This window comes from Ciona robusta, chromosome 3 (genome assembly GCF_009617815.1).
Source record: "Ciona robusta chromosome 3, ASM961781v2".
Classification (NCBI taxonomy): Eukaryota; Metazoa; Chordata; class Ascidiacea; order Phlebobranchia; family Cionidae; genus Ciona; species Ciona robusta.
Genome location: NC_143237.1, coordinates 8,952,004 through 8,976,370, shown reverse-complemented (window position 1 = coordinate 8,976,370; position 24,367 = coordinate 8,952,004). Strand labels below are relative to the sequence as shown.

Below are 24,367 nucleotides of genomic sequence, written 5' to 3'. Positions count from 1 at the left end.
CTAATTCGGTATGCTAACATTTTAAACATACCAATTCATTTTGAAACCTATGAGAAAAAACAATTTTGATTAGCCTAAAAAACATACCTTGGTAAACTTAATTATTTATGTATTTTAACAAGCTATAGGCCTAGTATATATACATAAAGATAAATTATTTAGGTGTTCAGCTTGCTTTCTGATACATTTCCAGGAAAATGCCACATATGTGGTGGTTTTTGTCTATATTCCCATACAGTAGTTCTATTGTTCATTATTTCAGCTTGTCTGGTTCGTTCGCTCTCCACTAAAGCAGTTTTGGCTGCATTGTCATTTAAATCTCTCCAAGCACGACAGTTTTTAAAATCCAGCTTCCATCTGTTACAGTCTATTTTGTTCATAACACCATAGGCATAAAACTGGTGAAATTTGTTTCGTAATTGTCGACAAGCTTTGTATTCATCATTATAATATTGACAGTCAAAGTCTGGAGCTCTAGCATCGTTTTTGGATGTCATTTTAGTCACATAAAATATACAGTTAGATTTCCTTTCTAAAATAACAACCTTTTATCATCTAGATCAGGTTGTACATTAACATTACTACAAGGTAGCCTATATCACTAATCACTATGTAAACAAGAAAAAGGCATCTTCATGTCAAAAATTAAAAATTAACTTTAAAAATGTGTAAAATATGCATCCTTAATTAACCTGCCTTGTGGTAGACTAAAGGTTGCATAGAAAACTACCTGACCCGTAATGTAGCGTTGACACCACTACACCAGTCACCAAATATAGTATTGTAGGTTGGGACATATATTCAATATTTAAATAATTAGCACTAGTAAAGAATCCTCCGGTACATAGCAGAATAGGCTGGTGGTAAGTGTTGAAGTTTAGAGAATGGTGGTTAGGTGTTACCATGTTGATCTAATGGTTAGGGGTTACGTTATAACGTTAGTGGCCAGTAGGTATAAATTAATAAATATGGGTTAGTAGTTAGGGTTTGGTGGTTATAGGAGTTAGTAGTTGGAGGTTAGTGGTTAGCAAAAAAGGGGGGGATCTTCACCAGCACCAAATATCGATGTTAATTGTTAAAAAACACGACTAGGAAACATGAGATTTTATGACGTTTTAAAGGTATTTTATCTTACCCCATAGTACCATATTACCCACTGCAATAGCCCATGTTATTGTGGTAATTAGGAAGGCTAACTAAAAATTTAAACATTACAGTAAGTATGCGAGTACGATTCTAACTTGCTGCAATGCTACAGTGACTAAGCACTCAATGGATGCAGTGAACTATAAACGTGTCAGCGAATCTGTAAACAAAAAGTACTCTCCTTTATATCATTTGCTGGACTGCGACCTGACTCGTAACAAAAAAACTAAATTCAAAACGCTGACACTCTTGTTGAAATCCCCGCACGATTTCTTTTAAAGTTTACGGCTCAGCATTCTAGATGCGCTTGCGGCATAGATGTTTAGGTGTCTATGCTTGCGGCTAATGTACGCTTGTGGCTTACTGGAAACTAAATTCTTCCTGAGCCTAATCTATTGCATTCAGTATTTAATACAGTCGTGTCGATGCCAGCTGAAGTCTGTCACAAAGTGCAATCAATATCGTTACACAAATTCTCATGTTGTTAGTATACAGGGAACAAAAGGCAGTAATCGAACGCATAATAGCGGGAATAAAACCACTGCAACAAAAGTATAAATAAAGCTACAAGCAAAACAATTTTGGCGATTGCTACAATTTTCAAGTGCATTTATGCAGTTAAAAGGTGTTTTACTGCGTTTATATTATGCTTCGTGCGAACGGTGGGAACAAAATGCAAAGAAACTACTGCATGTATGTATAATTATAGTTAAAACATTCTTAGATTGTCCACGATTAACAGCAGCAAAAAAAGTAATTAAAAGATTGAAAGTCACTCACTATAGGTAGGTGGCCTAAAACCGTCACAACAAAAATGTGGTAATTTAAATTTGACATAATAAAAGAAATAGAAAGGGTACCATTTATTACATATAACTGGATGATAGTTATCAAATTCGCTGTAACGTCTTGAGACCGTTAAACAGCATTTCAGGGGTTACTGTTGAAAAGTATTGATGTTTAAGGAACGAAACTGGAACCATTCGGTCTCCTGGGTTCAATACTGCAAGACTGTTTACTAATTTGGCTTGTTCCATTTCGATCCATAGCTCAAGAGCAGCAAATGGTGTAACATCATCCACACCGACGTCTTCTAGGTCTTCAGGACCCCACAGTGCGCATTGCACAAGTTCGGCCGCCTCTTGGGCGCCCACGGGCGGAGAGCGTTCAAGATAATAAACAATGTGCTTGATTGCGGTTGAATACTTGGTTCCTGGAACTACAACCCTTGACACCAATGAGGCTGCTGAGCTGCGATCACCCGGCCGACCCATTCCAGCAGAACTGGAAGCCAAGTTTGCGTTCTGTAACAAGCGTTTCATCAGAGCCGCCAATTGCTGGGTGTGGGACAACCTTCTTGAATTTTGATTCGAGTCCGAGTCGGAGCTTTGATACGCATCGAGTACTTTGTCAACATCCCAACGATTTCTTTTTGAGTCGACCGAGTCGGACCAGTTTAGATGCGGCAGAATTTGCAAGAATCCCCGATCCTCTGTAATGACCAAGTGCTCGGCACTTATATAAGGGAGATCAAAACCAGATGCTAATAACTGTTTAATGCCTTGTAGTAGTTGGAGTAGAGCGATTAAAACTTGGCGGTGGTATTCCGTGGGTTCTTCTTTCGAAATTAAGCGGTCTAGATACTCCTGCGACAAATAACAAGCAATTAAAATGTATGACAGTGAGTGTCGCTTGCTCCTCATACAAAGACAAATAAACCGCATTCATTTATTCACAAAAATAATATAGAGTACTGTGGGGGAAGATGGGACACCTTTAGAGCATTATATTCAAAAGTCCTGATCGTATTTTAAACAATTAACAACAGTCTGTGGAATTGGTAAGGATACGTTTTTTTTAATTCTTTGAATATTATTAGTTTACTACCAAATATGACGAGAAAATAGACCGAAAATGTGTCCCATCTCCCCCCACCCTGCTATATTAATACCACCAAATAGGATTCTATCTCGAAAATAACAAATTTAGAAAAAAATAATCAAATCATTTCCAAATCACACCTGAAGAGAGTGACTTGGCCGAGTCGACAAAACGACACAAAGTGCATCGGCAGCCCCTCCACCCGAAGTTGGGTCAAGCAAGGACCTCGGTACTCGGCAAGGAAAATGACTGCAGACACCACACGTGTTGGGGTGCGCTGGTAAAGATGAACTATTCTCCAGCTTTAGGATCATTCGTTCCCCAACGTCACGTTGATCGTACAACTAAAGAAAAACAACATTATGTTTACGATACAAGTCACAAAACTAGCATTAAGTTATATAGTCGATACTAAAATAGCGTTGTTGATTGTTCAAAATTCGTTTAGGAAATAGGGAATTTAAGTTGAAACAGGATTCTATCTTACTCAACAGAACTATACATCATTTTATATTTATCCTTACAATTAAAAAAAGTAAGATCACATTTAATTAACATAGAGAATAATAGGGAAATAGCAGCAAAACATTTGTCGTTATAAAAACAGATGTTATAATTTATAAATAATTAAGGCTGAGGGAAATTGTAATACAAACCTGGCATGCTAGATTAAACTTGTTATTTCCAGTCGACACTGCAGGGTAAACAACACTGTTCCCGATCATACATATCGGCCGGTGACTCTCTATCGCTACGTCCGACCACGATGTAATGAGAAACCCGCCAACTGGTAGCTGGTTGCGCCACTCGGCCAGCCATCTCTCCGTAACCTGCAAGTATTACAGCGTTAATTTCTAACAGCGCATATTTCACACTGATTCTCACGCCCAGGGCAACCGACGAGTTGCCGATGGCTTAATCCTGTTTTGATATCACGTTAAACCAAGTAATTAATTTAAACGCTTACTTTTCTCAGTGTTTGCGCGTTTAGGGAGACAAGTGTCCTGTACTTCTGTCGCTGGTGGGTAGCATAAGCCAGGTCAACCGGAGCCGTTTGACGTCGACTTTGCTTTTGGCTTCGACGACGCTGTTGCGCAGCGAGCTTCGATTTTCTGATAAAATATTGTAGTTGGGGATTTAGTTCTTTTATATTGTACTTGTATTACATTGCTATATATTGAGGCCTTCTTGGTGCATAAAGACAAACGAAACTGCTTACTTTTCTTGGCTCGCTGGTGAAGTTTTCGTAGTTTCCTGAGTTTCCAAGTTATAATACGTATTCTTTATAGAAACTGTAGAGTCGCCGTCGAATATCGTTGGGTCAGATTTGGAACGACGTGGTGACACCACCCTCACTGGGCGACGGGGAGAACCTCTTAAAGTTCCCTTCAATCTTGCAAGAGGGCCTTGCTTGATAGCTGACCTATTTATAACATGGTCCAGGTTGAAGGTTTCGTTGGCCAGCTTCTACAGCGCTATCGAAACATCGATACGGCTGATTTGAAGCACTTGAAATGCATGCATTTTGTGGTACCCTAACAGCTCTGCCAAGCCTGTGCGGTTGATATTGTGACAGGCCTCGCCCAGTAGGGTAAGCGTGGCACTCCCAGTGCCTGCTCTACCGCGACGTGGTTTGTTATTCTATCTCTGACACCTGCACAGCGGGTCAGCCGCAAGCTTATTTAGGCGCTAATGGGCCGTGTTTTATAGGCATCGGAATTTGCCCAACAGTAACCGTGCGGAAAGTGTTATGTCGTAAGAGTGTACTGGAGGTTTTAAAATGTTTGCTTCGGGTGGTTAAATGTGTACTTTAACACTGTAAACATGACCCTGCTGGGTATCGTGTTCACTGTTGATTTTGGCAGAGGTACGCTCCTACCAGATGCAGAACATACAGATCCTCTTAACATGCAGAATTTATAAAATACTAAAGAAATGCATACCAACAATTTATGTATCATTTCCTCTAAATTCGAACAACTTATATTATAACATTTATAAACAAAAACATTACATTGATATGGCGGTCGATATCGAATAAAGCTGCTACGCGTTTTTAAACGTGTCATGTACTCATGTTTTATGCCATACAAACAAAACGTCAAACAAAACTTAGGTGCCAAAAAGTTCCGAGACTTAAAAATTCGCAGCCATACAGACAAAGTTTATCCGCATTATATTGAAGCCCACAACAAAGCTGGGGGTTACCAGCAACAAGATCATAGGACGAGGAAACCAGGATATACACTTCCATGCGAGGGTTCGTTTCATTTCAACGGAAAGTGAATTATTTTGACCATCAACATACGAGTTTGGATATACGCTTGGTTAGATCGCCAAGGGGTTGTGTACAGTGTTTAGACTAATGGAGCATTGAAGCGATCAACTTGTTCTGTGACGCTTTTATACTTTATCGACGTTTTAACTGTTCATCTCGGTGTGATTTAACAGAATTGTTTCGATTGCCACAATGTTGCAAAAACATATAACTGTGTTTCATTGTATAAGAGGTTAGGGTAAGATGAGTCATATTTTTATTTTATTTCCTCCATCCATTTTGAAGTAAACATTTAAGTTATTACATAACCGTAGGCTCACGTCTCTAAAATAGCGTTGAGAAGTTTTTAAAACACGATCAGAAGTTATAGCAATCCTATATATACTAAAAATAACAGTCAACTGACTTACCTTAGTGGTCCACCTGTCTCTGCATCTGATGCAACACCAGTAGAGCTGTCTGCGTCCGATGCAAGAGCACTGGTAGGTGTATCAGAATCATATTCACGTAGTAGTGGCCGACGCAAAACTGAAACACCATGCTGGGTTTGATAGACACGGGATGACTTCAGTTTCGTATTGCTCGCCTGTTGTATAATTCTCAATTATAAAAAAATGTAGATTATATTTTATACGAATGAGCTCCTACAGTGACAGCGCTATAGGGACTTGATATTTTAGGCAACAGTTGGCAATTTATGCAAAATCATGTTCTATTCTATATGTGTGAGGTCCTGCAGCGAGTTACGTCAGGTGAACTGAAATTTAGGACCGTAGTTAGTCCGTTTCCCGAAAACAGAAGTAAACTGTGACTTGCACACATCAGAGAGAGTCGTTACCCGGAACGGTAACAACTAACAAACATAAATCAACAGCTACTTAGCTTATCGGTAGACAGTGTGATCTAGTCGCTTATATACAGAAACACGGTATGTTTTGTTTAAAGTGTTCCGAGAAGTCGCAAACGCGAGTCACTCACAGCCATTCCTCGCATACCTTTGTCAAGTGTCAGCTATACATAGCCACAGTGGCGTAAAACTGCCATGTCGCGTTTACGTTCTTGTCGGACATTCCGAGGTCCCAATCCAATAACGTTTAATAAAGCAAGTGTTGGGAAATGCAGGTGGCTGACTGGTGTGTATAATACGGTTCACGGACTTATAATAAAATACTCGCAGATTTTCAGGTTTTTAGTGTCTCGTATAATTTAACCTATCTTCGTGATAAATTATCCATTTCTTTACTGTTAAAGGAAACCTTTGAAACTATTTTAACTCTTGTGATATGTGCTTTACGGCTATCGGCGACATAATTCGACTACATAAGCAAAGACCGTCACGTTTTTTGGTTTTCCCCGGGGATACAGATTTTAAATTACGTCGGAGGAACAATTAACTTTTCTCCTTAACTGACTGTTATTGTGATAACGGCCGTCCAAAGCCGACGATGGGTGTGCAAAATGTACCGGTTTTAGAACACACGGAAACCATATACGAATTTAGGTATCATGTGGTTACGTCTGTAAAATATTGCGCTATTTCAAAGCAAGTTATTTGCACGGGCTATTGGAGACTTTTCCAATAATTGCCACGCCACAAAAATCTCCAGGTACCCATGGTTATCAGATTTCACAAAGCAAAGTTTTACCTCAGCATTGGTTTGCCGCTCGGAATCTGAACTTGGCAGTGAGTTGCTGAAACTACTTTTTCTGCTTGATGGACGAGCTGGTTTCTGAGGTGCGCCAAGATTTGCTCGGTTGATACCTGGTGGTAACAGACAGTTCGGTATGAGAACCTATTATACTGTAAAGGTATACATTTCATTACTGTGTTATTCTCAAGACTAGATAAGACCAACAAATAAACATGTTTTACATTATACATTAACGTGGGTAAAACGCACTGTGTTTTCTAAATGTCAAACTGGCATGCTTTGGCACAAATAAATTGATATTATTTTGTGATGTTTATTGCATAGCATGTTTACCTAGGTTTCCATAGGTATCGAGGTTTCGGTTATTTTTGGTTCTCCCGGCAGTTCCAACACCTTCCGATGAACTTTCTGTGCTGTGGTCTGCTTGCCCTCTTGATAATATTGAAGATGACATTTTCTTTGCTCTGTGGGAAGGCGGAGAACGCATCGCTTTTCGTTCCTTTGGTTTTCTGCAAAGATTTGTGCAAATAATCAGTTACATAAGTAGATATATAGTTATGTGGGGTAAGATAAGATATCTTTAGCACAAAATATCCCGTACTTTCTGTGTTTTATCAAATAACAACGCTCTTTAGAGTCGTGAGGCTACGGTTATATAACTTAATAAATGTTTTTGTTTACTACCAAGTGGGACGAAAAAAAGAATGAAAACATGGACCCTCTTACCCAGACCTGCCACCGACCGCTGTCATATGCGGGACATGTATCTAATAAAAGACAATAGGCAGCGTTCAGTATAATCCTAATTACAGAAGTCACGGTCAGAATAAGAAGTTGTAATCCGGAAACGTAAAACTTACTACCGGTTGGTCAAACTAAATAAAATCGTTATACTCTCACACGAAAATCGGGAACTCCGCACATAGAGTTGTAACCGCACATAATAACATAATTAGCACTCAAGTACCAATCTTGCGAGGCTTCGCGACCCACACAGGGTTTACTATGCGCGAGAAGTGAGATTCATAAATGGAGCAAATTACGGTGGATAAAGGACTTTATATGGGAAGGATGCAACACGGACGCATTCCTTTCCGCTTCGTTGACAAACCCCAATTTAAGCTGACTTAGTCACCGCGATAAGTCTATAATGCATCCTGTGTGTGCCAGGAACATCGCAAAATAATATTTTATTGTTATGAACGGAAAGGTTGTTTTCGATCACGTGTGTTGATGTGGAACCCTTTGTACACAGTGTGCCCTTTAACTCATTATAGTTGCACCGCATACCACAGGCATATGGGCACCTTAAAACGAATTGACCTTTGAAAACCCACTTCACAGAGATTCTACATTCGCGTTGAACAACAACGATAGCTTGGAACAAACTGTACTTACGTTGGACTTGACTTTTGATTGGGTTTCGTGATCCTCTGTTGCGGTGGGTGGGGTCTTGGTGGGGTCCACTGCTCAGGCTCAGAAACCTCGTCTCCTTTGTAAGCTAGGATGGTGCTCAGTGCCTCAGTCGAGTCTGACATATCAACACCTGCAATAATAGGGTGATAAACATAAACGTACATATGTGAAGTGATGTTCATATTTTTGAACAGTACTATATAAAAGCGTATTATACAACTCAAATAGAAACAAACTATAGTTTAAAATTTAAAGGAATGGTAAAGCAGAACTAAAGAGTATCAGATATGTGGACTTTCCAAAGACAATAAACAGACGCTGGCTTATCGAGGCATCAGCTCGCATGCAAACATATAGTCATGTACGCGCCGCCCCCGGCAATTATAGATACGAATCTTTGCTACGACTGAGTCTACGCGGGTTGAAAAACACGGTGAGTCGTAATGTTTTGCAAAATTGTCTTGCTAACCGTACGAGCACAGCATACGATTGCAATCTTGTTAAAAATTCGAACATATAGGTATTTGCATGCTGGTTCTTTGAGAGTCACATATGAGACCCATATATAGATAAATATTATATTTCAATGGTAATCACGCATATATCACGTTACTGGCATATAGTTATTTTGAGACGCAAAGATAAAATTAACGTCGTCAGATGCTAGTTATAGCAACGGTTTCTGCCAAGCAAGTGTCAGCCATATGTTGACAAAATGTGTTTACTTTCGTCTCATTTGCCTGAGGCCACATATTTGGTTACAACATTTTAATTTCTAGTTTACAAACCTTTACCCAAGGGCACATGAACGATTCCACCCTCGTCTTCGTCTTTTTTGTTTCTGAGCAGCTTTCTGAAAAAGCTAACTGGATTTCTCCCGCGCGTTGCCCCCTCTTCTTTCCTCTCGGTAGATTTTCCTCGTTTATCTCTTTTCCTGGAGCTGCTCCTACTCCTCCGGAAGATACTCCTACCTCCTCTCTCTTCCCCACCTTCTATGTCAATTTCTTTTGTTTCTAATCCTTTTGGAGGGGGACGTTCTTGAGATTTTGACCTCCTATGAAAAAATGGAAATAATTTAGGAAAAAGCAATTAACAAGGTGTTTTAACATGTTTTACATATCAAGAAGTTCATTTTAGTTCATTTTACCAACAGAGACAGTAAAATCTTACTTTCCAAATTTGCTTCTTTCTTTTGATTTCGAGCGGGTCGGAGATCGATCAGATGATTTAGATCTTCTCCATCGTGAAGACATTCTCAGTTTTCGATCTTTACCTAATTCACTCGGTTCGCTTTCTTGGTCTGAGGATTTCGCTTTGCGAGCTGAAGAGCTACCAGATCTTCCCCGTCTATCTACGATCCTTTGGGAGGCAGATCGAAGGATGACGGGATCTTCTTCTTTATTAGGTACTGGAGTGTTCGCTTTTGAACTGAAACAGAAATGTATATCATTATAAAACTATCCACTATAGGCTTTATGATAAAGTTCTCTTCCAATTTGCTATAAATAAAAAACTAGAAATTTTATCATTACAAAAGTGTATATAACATTTCATTGTCTTAAAATTATGTACAAAATGTTTTACCCTCGTTTGTCGATTTTGGAAGATCGCTGATATTGTCTCTCCTCCTTGCGTGGTAGTGCGGGTGTGCTGGCAACTGATTCAAGCTCGGATTTTCCGTCGTTTTCTTTAGATGGTGACTTTGAGCGTGGAGGCGTTTTTGAACGTCTGCTTCCACCGGGAGATTTCGAGCGTTTAAGGAGAGAACGCTTTCGGCGCAGACTTGGAGAAATATATTTACTTTCAGGACTTCCTCCTAGTAAACTTCGGAGCTGTGAACCCAGTGATCGGTTCGGAGCAGCGTCAGACGAATCTTCTCCGTTTCGCGATTCGTCCCTGGATTTTCGACGGGGTGATCTCAATTCAGCTTGTTCCCTTTCGTCGAACGGTAGAGTGGCGTCTGTGCCAGAATCTTCTGGAAACCTTGATGACCGAACTGATGCCGGGGTGGACACCGGTGTCAACGCTCCTTCCGAATACCCAGAAGTCCTCGAAGGTTCTTCAGTGGATGGCGACGGAGGAGGAGAAGATGATGAAGTTGCACCGCTTCCAATTTTCGAACGTCCCGCTTCGTCAGTTCCAATTCCACTGCTGGCTCGGGATTTTGTTTCTCCGGTACTGCCGAGATAGAAGTTGTCGTATTCGACTGGGTATCTTGGAAGAGGAGGTTTCGGTTTATACGGAGATTCAGGTGGCTGTATGTTATCTAGTATCTCCTGCACTCGATGTTTAGCTTCGACTTGCTCTTCAGTTTCAATCTTAGGTTGATAAGAAACTGTGTGAGAAGCATCCAAAGTGAACTCCACTTCTTCATACGGATTTACGACGCCGTCGTCTAAACTTTCGTCATAATCCGAGTTAAATACCGGGAACGGCCTATCCTCTGGTGTAGCAGGCGCACTGTTCTTGGAGTTGCTGCGATGTGTCGATAGCTTGTGTTCCACGCCACCACTTCGGTCGTAACGTCGTCCTTGATCTTCAGTAGTGACTTCCTTTTCTTGGCTACTCTGCCTGTCCAGTGCACTTTCACGGGAGTTAGTGCGGTTCTTTAAGGACTCTCGAGATATTTTCCTCTCCCTAGCAGCTGCTTCTTCTTGTTTAATATGTTCTCTGTGATTTTTCTCTTTGTCGAGTGAAGCAAAGTTTTCTGTACTTTTGGAAGTGTGATCAAACGACGGTTTACCGAGGTTTTCGTTGCGATCGGTACGTAACCGTGGTAAGGTTGAGGATTGTTGCTGCTGAACAGGTTGTACCTTTGCTCTTTGTTCTATCCTTCTACTACTTGGTGATTTGACCGAGGCGGTATTTGATTGCTTAGAACGTTTTAAGTTCCCGCTGTGGCGGTCAAGAGCACTAACTGCTGAACTGTGACGAGCGAGACGTGAAGCAGAAACTGGCAGTGGAAAGCTAGCTCGGCTGCCAGCAGTCTGTTGGGTTAGTCCTGGGGTGGAAGCAAGAGAGTCTCTTGACCGTGATGTGTCTTCTTCTGTCGAATCAAAGCTTTGATTACGCTTGTGTTCCGAAGTTTTCTTCTGCCCTGGAGAGTGCTTCGAATGTTTCTCCTGTCTGACGCTCTGCGCCCGTTTCGCTTCAGCGGCTTTACGAGCTTCACCTGCAAATGTAAGAGTAACTTTACAGAACTTGTTCAAATACACTACATCTGACAATATAAGCACATAAGTCTACCGTATGCTAGATAAAAAAAAACATGCAACCTTCATAGTATAAAAGAAAGCGTTCTATAACTCTTGCTCAATCGAGCCTAACCAACACTGACAGCAAACCCAAACTATCAAACAAACACCCAATTCAAGTTCGACTACCGTAACGATCTAAATTGCTATTCCAACGACACACTAACGAGACCTCTGATACTAAACGACTGTACAACACACGCGACGCTTAACTCGTTGACTATTTCAAAGAACGAACTGACTGAGAGAAGGAGATTGTTGACATAAGGGTCAAATATTAAATTGCCAAGTGCGTTCCGAAGTGACAAAGCGCCGACGACAAAGCCTAATGAGCACAAAGAGAAACCAAAACAAACTATCGCCTGTTTTGTCTGTAACTTTGTGTGTTAAATACCACCTACATACACTGACCATTTGATATGAGTTTAAACCAAGGGTTTGGTGTCTGTAAATCAATTGCGGTCGTTGGATTGATCGAATAATGTTTAATCTATACAAGTTACGCGTCGTGGAATAATCAAGTTGAGTGAGCCGTTCGATTAAGAAAGACGTATAAGTATCGAGCGCCAAAAAGACTGTATGGCGCTTTATAAAACGTGGGACCATAACCACCATTAATGATACCATTAACAATACCAAAGTATAAATACTAACCTCCATAATTCTCCAAGTTATCGTATCCAACTTCTTCGTATCCTGCAGGTACTTTCAGCTCACGCGTGGCGTCCGATTTGCTTCGTTGAAGACGGGACGTGGACACGGTGGTTGATTTTGAGCTGCGGGAATACTTGGGTGTCGGTGGCGCCTGGGTGGGTGGAATATCCAACGGAAAATGCGGGGTCTCTTCTTCAGTAGGGCTCCCCGTTTCGACCTGCTTCTGCTTTTTCTTCGGTAAAGTGCCGAAGAATTCATTAACAGAGTTCATTATTGATGATGGCGTCAATTCGTTGTCGTTAGAAGAGTCTTTTACTTTGTATTTCCTGCTCTGAACGGGCGTGGCTTGTTCAAATGATGGCTCCAGTTTTGATAAATCAACCATACCGTATGGCTCAACATCGTGGACTGTAACATCCTCTTCCTCATGAGGATCAGCCTTAATAAGATCCCCGGATCTTCCAATGCTGCTTGCCCCTGCAGATGAACATGATACCTTGCTTTCAACCGATGCAGCCCTGTTAAGTCCAGACTGTACAGAATGGCTTCCTGTATCTTCAGTGTCGCTGATGAATTCGTAATCTCCATCTTCATTTGAAGGTTTAGCATTTTTGACAGTAGAAGTCGATTTGTTGGTATTTATCCTTTCTTCAGGTTTTACTAGCAACTTTTCATTAGATGATTGTCGATTTACCTTCGAGGTAATTGGACTCTGTTGCCAACGAACGGAGGAGGCGTCTGATGCATCATCATTTGAGCTGGTGGAGTGAACTGTGGTGCTACCACTCTCACGCTGGGAGGTCGTCGTCTCTGCTTCAGTCTCTGTGGTTTCTCCGTCATTATCTAACTCCCCGTTAAGAGCAGCTTGCGAGGAAGCGAAACTCCAGGCACCACATGAAGGCGAACTACTTCTCTGTCTTGTGTCGATTGAGCAATCGTCGGTATAAATTGAAAGATCGTCTCCGGTAACGGAAGATGCGCAGGACGACGAGTCACCATAAGTGCTGTCCTCTTCAATGATCGGAGCAAGAGGTTCATCCACTATAGACCTCGCTCGTGACTCTTCTACACTTAACAGAGCGTTCTGTTGAAGCAAGGCCGATGTCAAAATCTGCTGGTTGCTTGAACTCTGCACAGGTTTCGGATGATTTAAATTTTGTGCAGGATTGTGGGACGGTTTGGCAGCCGAAGCCTGACTGGAAGCTGGTTGCTGAAAGTTGGCCTGAGCCTGATAAAACTGAGGCATCGGTGAAGGTGCATGTCCTTGATGTGTTATCTGCTGATTTGTTACAGGAATTTGAAGCTTTAACTGTGGACTTAGTTGCTTGTTTGGTGCTTGAACTTGCTTGGCGTTTCCATTTGTTTGTGGGACCTGATGCCCTGAATAGTTGTGCTGCTTCTGTTGCTGCTGGCTATCAGTAGTGTTTCTGACTAACTTCTTTTGTTTGGGGGGCAATTTTGGCGGTGCTGCGGCATCCACGAGATCCATTTGCTGATCGAGATTTTCTTTTAACTTCTTGTACTCATACTCGAGCTCGCCAAGAGCGCTGCGAAATTCAGTTGAAATGTTCGCGTTAATGTCACCCTGACTTGCCGATTGATTCCTTCTTTTGTCAGGGCTTGGATTTAAACCTACTGTTATCTGTTGCTTGCGGTTACTGTCGACTGAAACGCATTCGATGCGGGCCTGCTGCGCACCGTTGTTTTTCTGGTTCGTCGACGAGCGTGAAATGCCGCGTTGAGACACCTCTGGTATTTCAGGGTTTCGCGCTGATTCACGCGCGATCACTTTTGCCATTCTTTTCTCATCCTGCTCTCGTTTCTGTCTCACTTTCTCCATGATATCCATGTTATCGTAGTAAAGAATCTCATCGTCGATGTCGCGCGGGGCAGTTGTGTTCTTACTCGATACTGAGTCGCTATTTGAAATATCTTGACTTGGGCCACCCGTCCCCTGCCCCACGTTGCAGTCCTTTGCAACGGTTGGTTGACTGCTCACTTCGCCAAAATTGCGCGCCACTCTCTCGGGTTCTCTAATCGGGTAATTAGTGAGCGCTGCCCGAGCGTCGACTGGGCCAGTGGTAACGCTGCGTAAAGAGTGAGATGGGTTGTCGCTTCGCTGCTTCCTATAACTCCCCTCACCTGTACTTGGGTACACCGGAAAACGAGGCGCTTCCGCTTCGTTGGTATGTGAGTCATGAGGGGTTTGTTCCACAGGCGGATCTGGAGGTGGTGGAAGATTGAGCGGAAGAGGTGGAAAGTCTTGACCGTCGCAGAAATGATTCTGTTTTTTATTATGCATGTTTCGCGGTAAACTTCCAAATTTGTTTGAAATATCTTGCACCGAACTGTCGGAAAGTTTTCGCGGGGGCGAGATGGCTTTAACGCGTTCGCCATGCGATGCTGATCTTGCATGGCCCGGGGCTTCTACCTCGGAACCTTTGAAGAAATTCTTCTTCTCTGTGGGCGATATCAGTGAGTTGATTAACTTGCGATCAAACTCATGCTCGTATTTAGCTTTGAGTTCCTTCATGTTCTGCCCTCCCTCAACGTTTATCTTTCGTGAATCATCTTGTTCTAACGACCAGTCATTCGTCATGTAGCTGTAATCCGGCTTCGCAACCTTCTCTGGCTTTTGTTTATCAGATTGAGTCGTAGGTCTTGTAGGCTCCTGTTTAGACTGCTGGATCTGGACCGTTTCTCCGAAGCTTTCTATATCCTTCATTTCCAGAATATCTTTGAACAACTCGTTTGCAGTTGGACTCAGAGGGCCGTTACTATTCCAATGATTCTCAGGCTGCGGCGGTTTAAAAACAGGATCCGGCATCGGTTTCTTAAAGGCCATTTGCATTTGTTCGAACCTGTCTCGTTTTGCAGAGACAGGGGCAATAGCAAGTTCATCGGTGCGAGGTTCATTTTTAAACTGGTTTTCTCCATTTACTTTGCCTGGTGACAGATGAAGTGCAGGTGGTCGGTTCTTTGGTTTGCTGGCGACTTTCGGTGGTATTCTTGCTGGATCTGGCAATATGTTCGAAATCAGTTGTTGCTTCGCCTTAAAATCCATATTTAACCCTTTGTGATGGTCTGGCGCGATTTCCCTGTTTTTATTTCCATCGAACAATCCAGAATGGTCACTTGAACTGTTATGCTGTTCGCTTGCACGAATACGCGGTAAACAAGCTTTCGGCGTAGTAGAAATTCCGCTGTCGCAACTGCTGAAATTTTTCCTTTTTTCTGTCGCCTCGGTCGAGTGCGCTATCAGCTCAGGTGTAACGACTTTTAATTCCGTAAGTTTAGCCTTGTATACAACGCTGGGAGCGGACACACGCCTAATCACCCTGCTTCCGAATTGAAATACGTTTTGACTTTCTACGTGCTCGCCTTGTTCGTTTTTCGGATTAGGAACTCTTTTCGGCGGCTCGCTAGCGCTGGTATCTGACAGTCTTCTTGGCTTTTTGGCAATGAAGGGCTTAGGTGAAAGAATCGGCGGCTTTTGATAACCTGTCTGTCGGTGAGGTGGCAAACCCAGGTTCCCTCTTTTTCTCTGTGTGTTGTTGTTGCTGTTTCCGTTGGCCGCGTTCGTACACGACTGCGCGGTTTGAGAAAAACGTTTCGTTTCTTTACCATCCGCCTGAACTCCAGCTACACCGCCGTCGTAAACAAAGTTGCGACCGTTCGGACTAGAAACGTCCCGTGTTTGATCGCTATCTGCTTGCGAATGGTAACCTGTGAAGGGTTCAACTGAATTCGGTAAATCTTTGAATTCCTTTGGATCGATAACCGGTCGCTTTATAGCAGGGTAGCTATCAACAAGTCTGTCTCCCTTTTCGTCACGACTCACTTGGTTCCAGAACACCTGACCGATCTCGTCTCTCTGCTCTGAGCCGTCACTCGAATGCCCTCGAGCCGTGGCTTGATACTCAGGTCGACCGAGGTACGCATCATTCGCTGGCTGATGGAGACCAAAGCCGTCGATGGCTGAGTTGCCGACAATACGGCTGCTGACCTCAGCAACTCCAGCCATTCGATTTCCCTACAGTCCGTAGTCAAATGCCGCTTCGGAATGCGCAAGTTTGATTGATGGCAGATATAGTTGCTTGTCAAGCATATAATGTGGTGAGATTACATAAATGCTGAGTCTATAAATCTAATGTGTCAATCTGAAACAAAACATAATAGCAATAAAGTATAATATTAGAAGCTGTTGCGAAAAGTAGTCTTGTTATAGGTTGCATAAAACCGACCTACAAAAATAATAATAGCATTGCAAATCGAGTTTTTGGTATTTTTTCGGGAAAGTTGTCAACAACACACCCAGTTTCGGGTTAACGACTGCACACCTGAATCAGGTTCTATTGCTCCTTATGACGTAACAAACCACTGGTACGGAAAGACAGAAATCACTGACTGACGTCACACCGACAAAACAGGTTTTGTTTTTCATATGTCGCAAAAAATCGTAACCGGGTACCAAATAAAACACAAAACAAGTCCAGCTTGTATAACTAAATATTACAAAATATCTGGTAAATCGGCGAAAATTTCTCACGGTCGAAGAGCTGTTATTCTTTACTGCCACCTAACGTAAACAGTAAATAAAATCAGCTGTACTTTTAACTCTCCACATTCTAGTCAGCATGGGAACCAAATGGTTGACATTTTCACTACAGTAACTCTTCGTTTCTCACTATGTAGTATTTACCTACCCCGGCTAGTAAAGTGTCAAGTATTTCGAGAGTTGCTTTCGTCGATAAAAACTATTTATCGACGCCACTTAACAAGATAAAGTTCACATCAAAGCGGTAAGTATGTACACGCACTTGCTCAAAGTAAAACGGTTTTTGAAATCTATATAGGTCCTTTGTTAACGGTGGAGCTAAAAATCTAAAATACGAGTGTTTCAATCCAGCCTTCGCGTAAACTCCAAGTGAGACTCTGTCTTTAAAATTCGCATGAATTGTCTCACACGGGTCTCGGTGTCGAGCACTACAGTGTTCGGTGTCACCGCCCGTTATTCCTCGCGTGTTTGTCGTAAAACAGGAGCCTCAAATAAATCTAAAACGGGTCATTGGTGTTCGCGACACCGTGAAGTTTCTATGCAATTCTAATGGAGACTTTCCTTGTCTGTCAAGAACGCTGACGCATCGGAATACCACCCAGCTGAGATAGAAATGGATAAAAGCGGTTAGACGAAAAGCAAATATGTTTTTTTTTATGCGAAACCCGCCCAATAGCTTAAGCCCACACTGTGTGACCTACGCGGTACAAATTAGGTTTTCGGTAAAACAGGTGCCACACCAAATCGAGTATTTACTGACAACACGCAAGTGTTACGCCAGAACCGACAGCCGCATTGGGTTTGCAAATTATCGTGCCGTCCTAGCTGTTCACTCAAGCGAAACGGGGTCAAGTAGAGGTCATCACGTTTCCCATATAACTCCATTAGCCGACCTAACACTACCACAAAGGTATGTTGATTTTCGAGATAATTTTTAACCAAACCTGCTTGCTACCGACCAGGAGGAAAGCGGATCCTCATAAAGTAACATTTAAGAGTGTTACTTTAGCAAATGTGAAATTTTAAAACCATGAACAACCAACACTGCGTAAAGTTACAACTAGACAGGTGCATACACCACTTCTATCTCTCTAGCTTTTAACACTATACTTTGCGGTTGACCTGATATTTTTAAACTGTAAAACTTGACCCCGCTAAACGCAACAAATTGAAAAATAAAGGTAATTGCCCACAGCAACGCGTTGCGTGTACATCTGAAAAGACGCCAAAAATTCCTATACACCTCTAACAGTAGCTGCAGGGTCAAGTCCACGAAATGTCAAAGCAATTGGACTGTGCACCAGCACAAAGGGAGCAACACTACTAGTTTCTTATAAGCTTCGCCACGGAAACTGCAAGTTTAAATCAGACAATACACCATTGCAAATTATACGCCTTCCACTTTTGCAAGAAAATCGCATATAGTAGGGTGGGGTGAAATGGGACAGTGGTTTAATTCGCTTTCATTGGCCCATTTAATAGTAAACACAGAATACTTTCAGAATTATACAACCGTATTCGTGCGAAAACATCGTTACTTGTTCCAAACATGATCGGAAAGTTTGGGATTTAGGTGCTAACAGTATCCCATCTTACCCTACAGTCTGATATTACGGAAATATTTTATTCGAGAATCGGAAGTGAAAAATGTGTGACCAAAACTATGTACAATCATTCACCTTTGCCGAGTAAAGCGGTAATCCCCGTTCAAACAACTACGTATCAACATTAGAATATTTCAGGTAAATGTTAATTCTTCCGTTCATGACAACCAAACCCCCGAAGGCTGTCGAGCGAATGGGTCGAACCAATAGAATCGAGTCTTTGTTCTGTCGCAACTGACCGTGCGACAACGACATTACAGCGCGACACGCCCTCTGGAACTCAATGCAAACAACACACCGACGTAAAATGAGAGGAACCCTGGATGAGGTTCCGGGGCGTTTTATGAATTACACACACAAAGGAATAAAATAACAAAACACAATACCCTAAAATTGCGCCAACACTAAACAGACTATATACGCCAATTACAAAGGGGATAAATTACAAACAGCGCAAAGAGCAAACCAATAAATATATGCTTTGGAATTATATTGTGACGTAAAATATCATTATAGGCTTATTGTAAAACGTACACAAGTTTACTGTACAGTACAAAAATATTTTCAAAGTGTAAGAAAAATAAATATTGATATCTTATGCGCGTCGTAAACAGTATCAGCAAACGGGTATTTTACCAATACAACAGGACATTATATTCTTCGCGGATTTAAAGAGTACATTTAAAAAACAATTCGGTTCGTTCTTATAAAGCTTTGTTTGCTCTTATGATTTTTCGAGATTTAATGCGTTGGCCATCACGCTTTCTTTGATAGCTATATATTTACGCTTAGGATTTCTGCAGACGCATAATCCTTTGTATAAACAAAATCGTGGATGGGCACTACGATAATGGACAACCCGTTGGCTCGCCCCAAAATAAACTCGAAATTTGGGATTTTAGAAATGGCTTAAATGCGGACACTGCATAGACGAGGAAACCAGGTTTGGCGAACCATCTCCGTTTTCGGCTGCACCCGAAACAACATCTGAAGCTAATATAAACGAAGAACTTAATTGCTCTCGGTCATCGATTTTATCCATTTCCTTTTGCTGATTACAACATATGTTGTCTTATACACCCAAGATTAACGTGTACTCCTATATAGAGACAAATGACCAGAAAGGTCTTAATTCTTCATCGCAGAACAAATAGCAACGAAACGAATTCTAATATTTTACTCCATAAGCACGTGCGGTAGGCACGCAATGGATCGCCCGCACGCAATCGGCCTCTGAACTATCGCGATTAGCTGAGTTGGAGATTAAAGGCCGCTTTAATCACCATTGACAAGTACAAGCCTAACCATTAACATTTTAAACGCTCGTTGCGGTGGATTAACCGCGCATGGGGTCAGGGTAAAACCACTTCATACATCGCTATTGCTGATACCTAAACGCCGATTTATGCCTCAGTGAGATTTCCCTCCTTTCTGAGTAAATAGCACGAATTTAAACGCAATAGCGCGTCGCGGCTCATAACCCGCGGGTCTGTGTATAAAAGAAATTGAAATGATACTTTCGCCATTTTGCTGCTATCGGATATCTTAATGAGGTTACAAATAGCGGAAAATCGACTGAAATTTGCTTAGATTTCGCTAGGACGTACCTTTCTGCATCTGCAACTACGATAGTAAATTTTGCAAAAATAAATAGACGCAGCACGCCAGTATGGCAACTCCAAATGAACATTTACCAACAAAGGCGGTTTCTACGCGGAAATGAAAGTGGGTCGAACATGAAGCGTGTTATGTTCATTAACATCAATACCTGACCTATCGATCGTCTGCAACTTCTAAAACATCGCATGTAATTATAGAACGAATTACGCCTGTCGCCTGATGATATTTGCAATACGCGCCTATATACGTAAAACTATACCCTTAAAAATACGTAAAACAATACAAATGTATTTATATCTATAAACATTGAGTAAAGACATACACGGCTACATGCTAAGTGTTAACTTGCAACCTGCTCTACTGCTTGAAAATTGCTGCATTTAAAAAGGGCGAATGAAGTACACCCCCTCACGAATAATTTATGACAAGTGCGCAGTTTCTCAAGGTATAAGTGGTATTATCTTCGTTCAACAGCATGTATTTTGCTGTTTACTTAACTATGCTTGGACGAATACATTAACTATATTTACATTAAGCTGCATACGGTAACTGACCAATAGAATATATACCATACTTTAGCTGTTGTAAAACTTTTGCAATGAACCCGTCTACACCGCTATTCAGTGTGAAAACGAAGGCTCGTAAAGTCGTTTTACAACTGCAGCGTCTGAACAAAACCGCGCAGACCTACAACTGTCCTGCGACATTAGTGTCCGGCTTTATCTTGGTGACGAATCGAAAAAAGCACTCAAGGGAAAGAAACATAAGGTCTAGAGCAGAGAGAGATACGGACGAAGGCGGTAAATCCACAGAGCGAGGAATAAGCTGTCAGTAGAATTCTTGTTTGCTATGAAAACACAGCCTGACTGTTAGCCAAACAAATTCGAAACGAACTATAGAAGCTCGGATTCCTTCGCCGTCCAGCGTTGTGGAAATACGCAGCTGAATAAGGAGCAGATTGCGTCTAAAAACAGGTCTTATTGTAAAGGTGTAACTGCGAAGCGGAATTAATTGCAAATGATCGGAATGTAACAAACGTGTGCATGCCGATCAGGCTGTCAAAGGCCGGCAACTATCCCGCCCCACGGCACTTTTGAGTTTGGGATGTGGCAGAGAGGGCGTTGACAGCCCAACAATGGATTCAGTCTACCGGAAAATAATGTCGTTCTACCCCGCGAACACGAACGCTGGATATAAAAGACGATAGGTGCTTTAGGGGCATCGCTTAACAAAATTCAAGATGCGGAAATAGCAAATGATCAAGGCTCTTGAACACTGACGACCTGATCATTGAGTGGGAACTCGCTATACTGTTTTTCAGTTGCCCATAGTCTGGCCCTCGCTCTAGGAACCTAATCGATTTGTATTTGCGCTTCAAGCCACCTTTAAAATATGGTAAAGAGTTCACTGACTAACGAACTATATCATCGACCTTGTAGCTGCATAATGTATGAGCATCCGATGGCGGATAGTCAATAGCGGTCGTAATTGGTAATATGCCCAACCATCCTTACCGCGAACGTTCCTTTACTTACACACTGTCTGCTATATGTCCTATGCTGTGATGAATTGTTTTCTGTTGCTGACGAGTCATAACGTCGGGGTGCTTTGAATGTAAACAGCCATCTCTTCTTCACCAATCAACTTGTTTACGTTGGAACTCCGAACCAAATTTTGGGCCTCGAAGTTCTTTTGGCTACATTCGGCTCTGGGTAAGTTTAGAAAGCAAAGGCGAGGACTTTATTGCTTAAAACGGATACAGTGAGTTCGAAACAATATACGCCAATTGCATCTTGTGCATATGTAGGCAAACGACCTGATTTTGCTGTGAGGTGCGGAACAAAACATGAGTAAAAAAAACAAAACGAAAATCTTTGGTACATGCGGTACAAGTATACAGATAAAAGCACAGTAAAGTTTCGACGTGTAAGACAATATATACTAAAATATTCGTTAAACACTGATCTAGTGCATCAATCTATATTTGGTTAAACATTGATTTCAATAATGTGCATCTTGAGTGCTGTTGCCCTTGAATTATATGAGCCTAATTGAAGAAAAAAAGCAGCACAATTATAGTATTAATTATGAAGAAATTCCTGTTTTACCACGAGCGTTTTTGTTGTCTGCAACATTTTGCTTTCAGTCGAAACCGACGTAGTATAATCCAACAGCATCAGTAAATGGAAACGCACGCCAGAATTTGACGGAAGGGGTTATACCAAGAAGCGTTCGCCAGGCGTAGCCAAATGAAACGAATACACTGAGGTAATATCCAGATGTCAGCATCAGGATGTGCCTGTTGTACATACAATTACTTTTCTGATAAGTAACGTTTTGAATACACATACCATATAGCATGCATGTATGGAAAACGAATGGCAAGCCAGAAATTGCAAATCATTCTGTCTGACAACCAACACAGAAACGCAACAAGAAGAACCACGGATCCGTTCTTTCCGATCTGGTGAACTCTTCTATCTTTAAACTTTCTATAAATGTTTTCACATTTTGTAAGTTTAAAATCGGAAAGTGAGATAATATAGGTTGGGGTAAGATGGTCCATGTTTTTATCGTCTATTATCGTCTCATTCGGTCGTAAACAAAGAATATTTACAAAATATATAACTGTTTCCACACGTTAATTGTTAAACTTCGATTAGGAAATATTGTATATTACGTCCTAGCGATATCCTACCCTTCAGTACCAATATATATATAATACTAAACCACCTACATTTGAAACAATTTCCTTAAAAGTTTAACCAACGGAATCCAATACGCGAAAAGAAAGAAGTGATTTAATTCCGGTTTGAGAAATCCTAGAAAAGTACTGATGACTGCCATGCTGCACAGAAGATACTGGTAATGCGCCCTGCATGAGAAATAGGAAATAAATGAGAACTTAAGACTGCAAATTGCATTTTAGTCTTGTAGTAATATTAAAAAAATAACTATGTCCAGAAATGCGCCATTCGTGTTTCAGGCTTGAAGTTGGTCACCTGTCTAACGTTTACACCAATAAATTTTGCTGTTTCGTTTCACTATACCTGTGATTTTCGAAGTATTTCGGTAAGTGAAGCAGACTTGGATGTGTCCACATCGCCATGATGGCATACGTCATCCATAAAATCGCTACCTCGTCCATAAACTGACCGAACAAACTTAATGTGGAGTGAAAGTATATTGAACCAATACCTGGCCAAGACAACAAAGATAAAACTGTATTACTCAAACTAAGAATAGAGCTATAGGAGATTTTGAACTGTAGGAGATTGAGTTACATCCGGGATGTGCGGAAACAACTGTCATACATTTAGGCTTCACTTAATTAATACCAATTATACTATACTGACAAGCAGCAGTCAATATATTTATAGGAAGTTTCACGTCACGTTCTGTCACGTAGCCTAACTGTCTACATTGAATCAGCTTTAGATATCATAATAGATCAAGAACCATTATAAACTTACCAATTACAACAACAAGTCCCCATACGATATTTACTCGTTTACAGTGAGGTACAACGCAAGCAAAGTCGCGGTACAAGTGCATCATGATAGGTGCTACAATCAGCATCGGAATATTAGTCACCTATAATGAAAATATTTATTGTATATTACACAACCTGTCACTTGACGACTATCCACTACGTGGAGTATGCATCGCCAGTATCTTAGTTCTTATATTCTCATGATGGCTTAACGTTTTGTTTGACGCGTTACATTTATACAGTGAAACATATAATCACCAGAAATGCTTTATTAAATGTCCTTTATGAGTATACTTACAGAGTTCCAAAATTCGGCTGTGTGCAGCGAAACAGCATAATCTGGTTCACACCAGTTAACTGGAGATGAATGATACTCGAATATGTGTGAATTTAGTTTCATACTGCTGGTCTAACCGCCATATAAACCTGAACACAGCAGTGTATATTACCTTTTAAAAATAATTAACATGATCATTGAAAGCAAGAGGCATCGCTTATCTACTGCGTATCCTTTTTATTGTGTAGAAACCCAGCACGGGTACAGCTAGGTTTGCTAGACTTATAAGTAACCCATAAAACTTGTCGTTTATAACTTTATGTTTATATTATACACAAAATGCAACAACATAACCAATATTAACGTAAAGAATTTGCTCTCATTGAATAAAACTCTATATTCGTATCTAACCTAAGCAGATAGTGCCACTATAAACGCACATCTGCATGTAAACAAAGACGATGTTTACAGATTCGAGCCAGCCAATTCCTGCAAACCGAAACCCAGCTGGCTGTCATCTGCGCCGGTTCTACT

General features: G+C 41.3%; 2 protein-coding genes across 3 annotated transcripts; both read right to left on the bottom strand.

Annotated features, from left to right (window-relative positions):
• Nucleotides 1-47: 47 nt before the first annotated feature.
• On the bottom strand, nucleotides 48-16,471 carry LOC149739000 (uncharacterized). Of its 2 annotated transcripts, none has more exons than XM_089875233.1 (13): nucleotides 12,282-16,471; nucleotides 9,958-11,545; nucleotides 9,544-9,801; nucleotides 9,162-9,427; nucleotides 8,356-8,503; nucleotides 7,291-7,466; nucleotides 6,952-7,067; nucleotides 5,716-5,891; nucleotides 4,247-4,450; nucleotides 3,995-4,139; nucleotides 3,684-3,857; nucleotides 3,168-3,371; nucleotides 48-2,792 (listed from the first exon to the last, which is right to left on the bottom strand). In XM_089875233.1, exons 1-13 carry the CDS (start codon nucleotides 16,303-16,305, stop codon nucleotides 2,037-2,039), a joined length of 8,235 nt encoding a protein of 2,744 aa, XP_089731359.1. In that variant the 5' UTR covers nucleotides 16,306-16,471; the 3' UTR covers nucleotides 48-2,036. The 2 variants fall into 2 exon arrangements, with proteins under 2 accessions (XP_089731359.1, XP_089731360.1); XM_089875234.1 differs by having other exon boundaries at nucleotides 9,168-9,427.
• A 5,014-nt stretch (nucleotides 16,472-21,485) lies between these two features.
• On the bottom strand, nucleotides 21,486-24,343 carry LOC149738999 (inactive alkaline ceramidase-like). Its single transcript, XM_089875244.1, has 6 exons — nucleotides 23,855-24,343; nucleotides 23,537-23,657; nucleotides 23,114-23,261; nucleotides 22,801-22,938; nucleotides 22,415-22,555; nucleotides 21,486-22,362 (listed from the first exon to the last, which is right to left on the bottom strand). The coding sequence occupies exons 1-6, from the start codon at nucleotides 23,954-23,956 to the stop codon at nucleotides 22,206-22,208; spliced, it is 807 nt and encodes a 268-aa protein (XP_089731370.1). The 5' UTR covers nucleotides 23,957-24,343; the 3' UTR covers nucleotides 21,486-22,205.
• Between the last annotated feature and the right edge of the window lie 24 nt (nucleotides 24,344-24,367).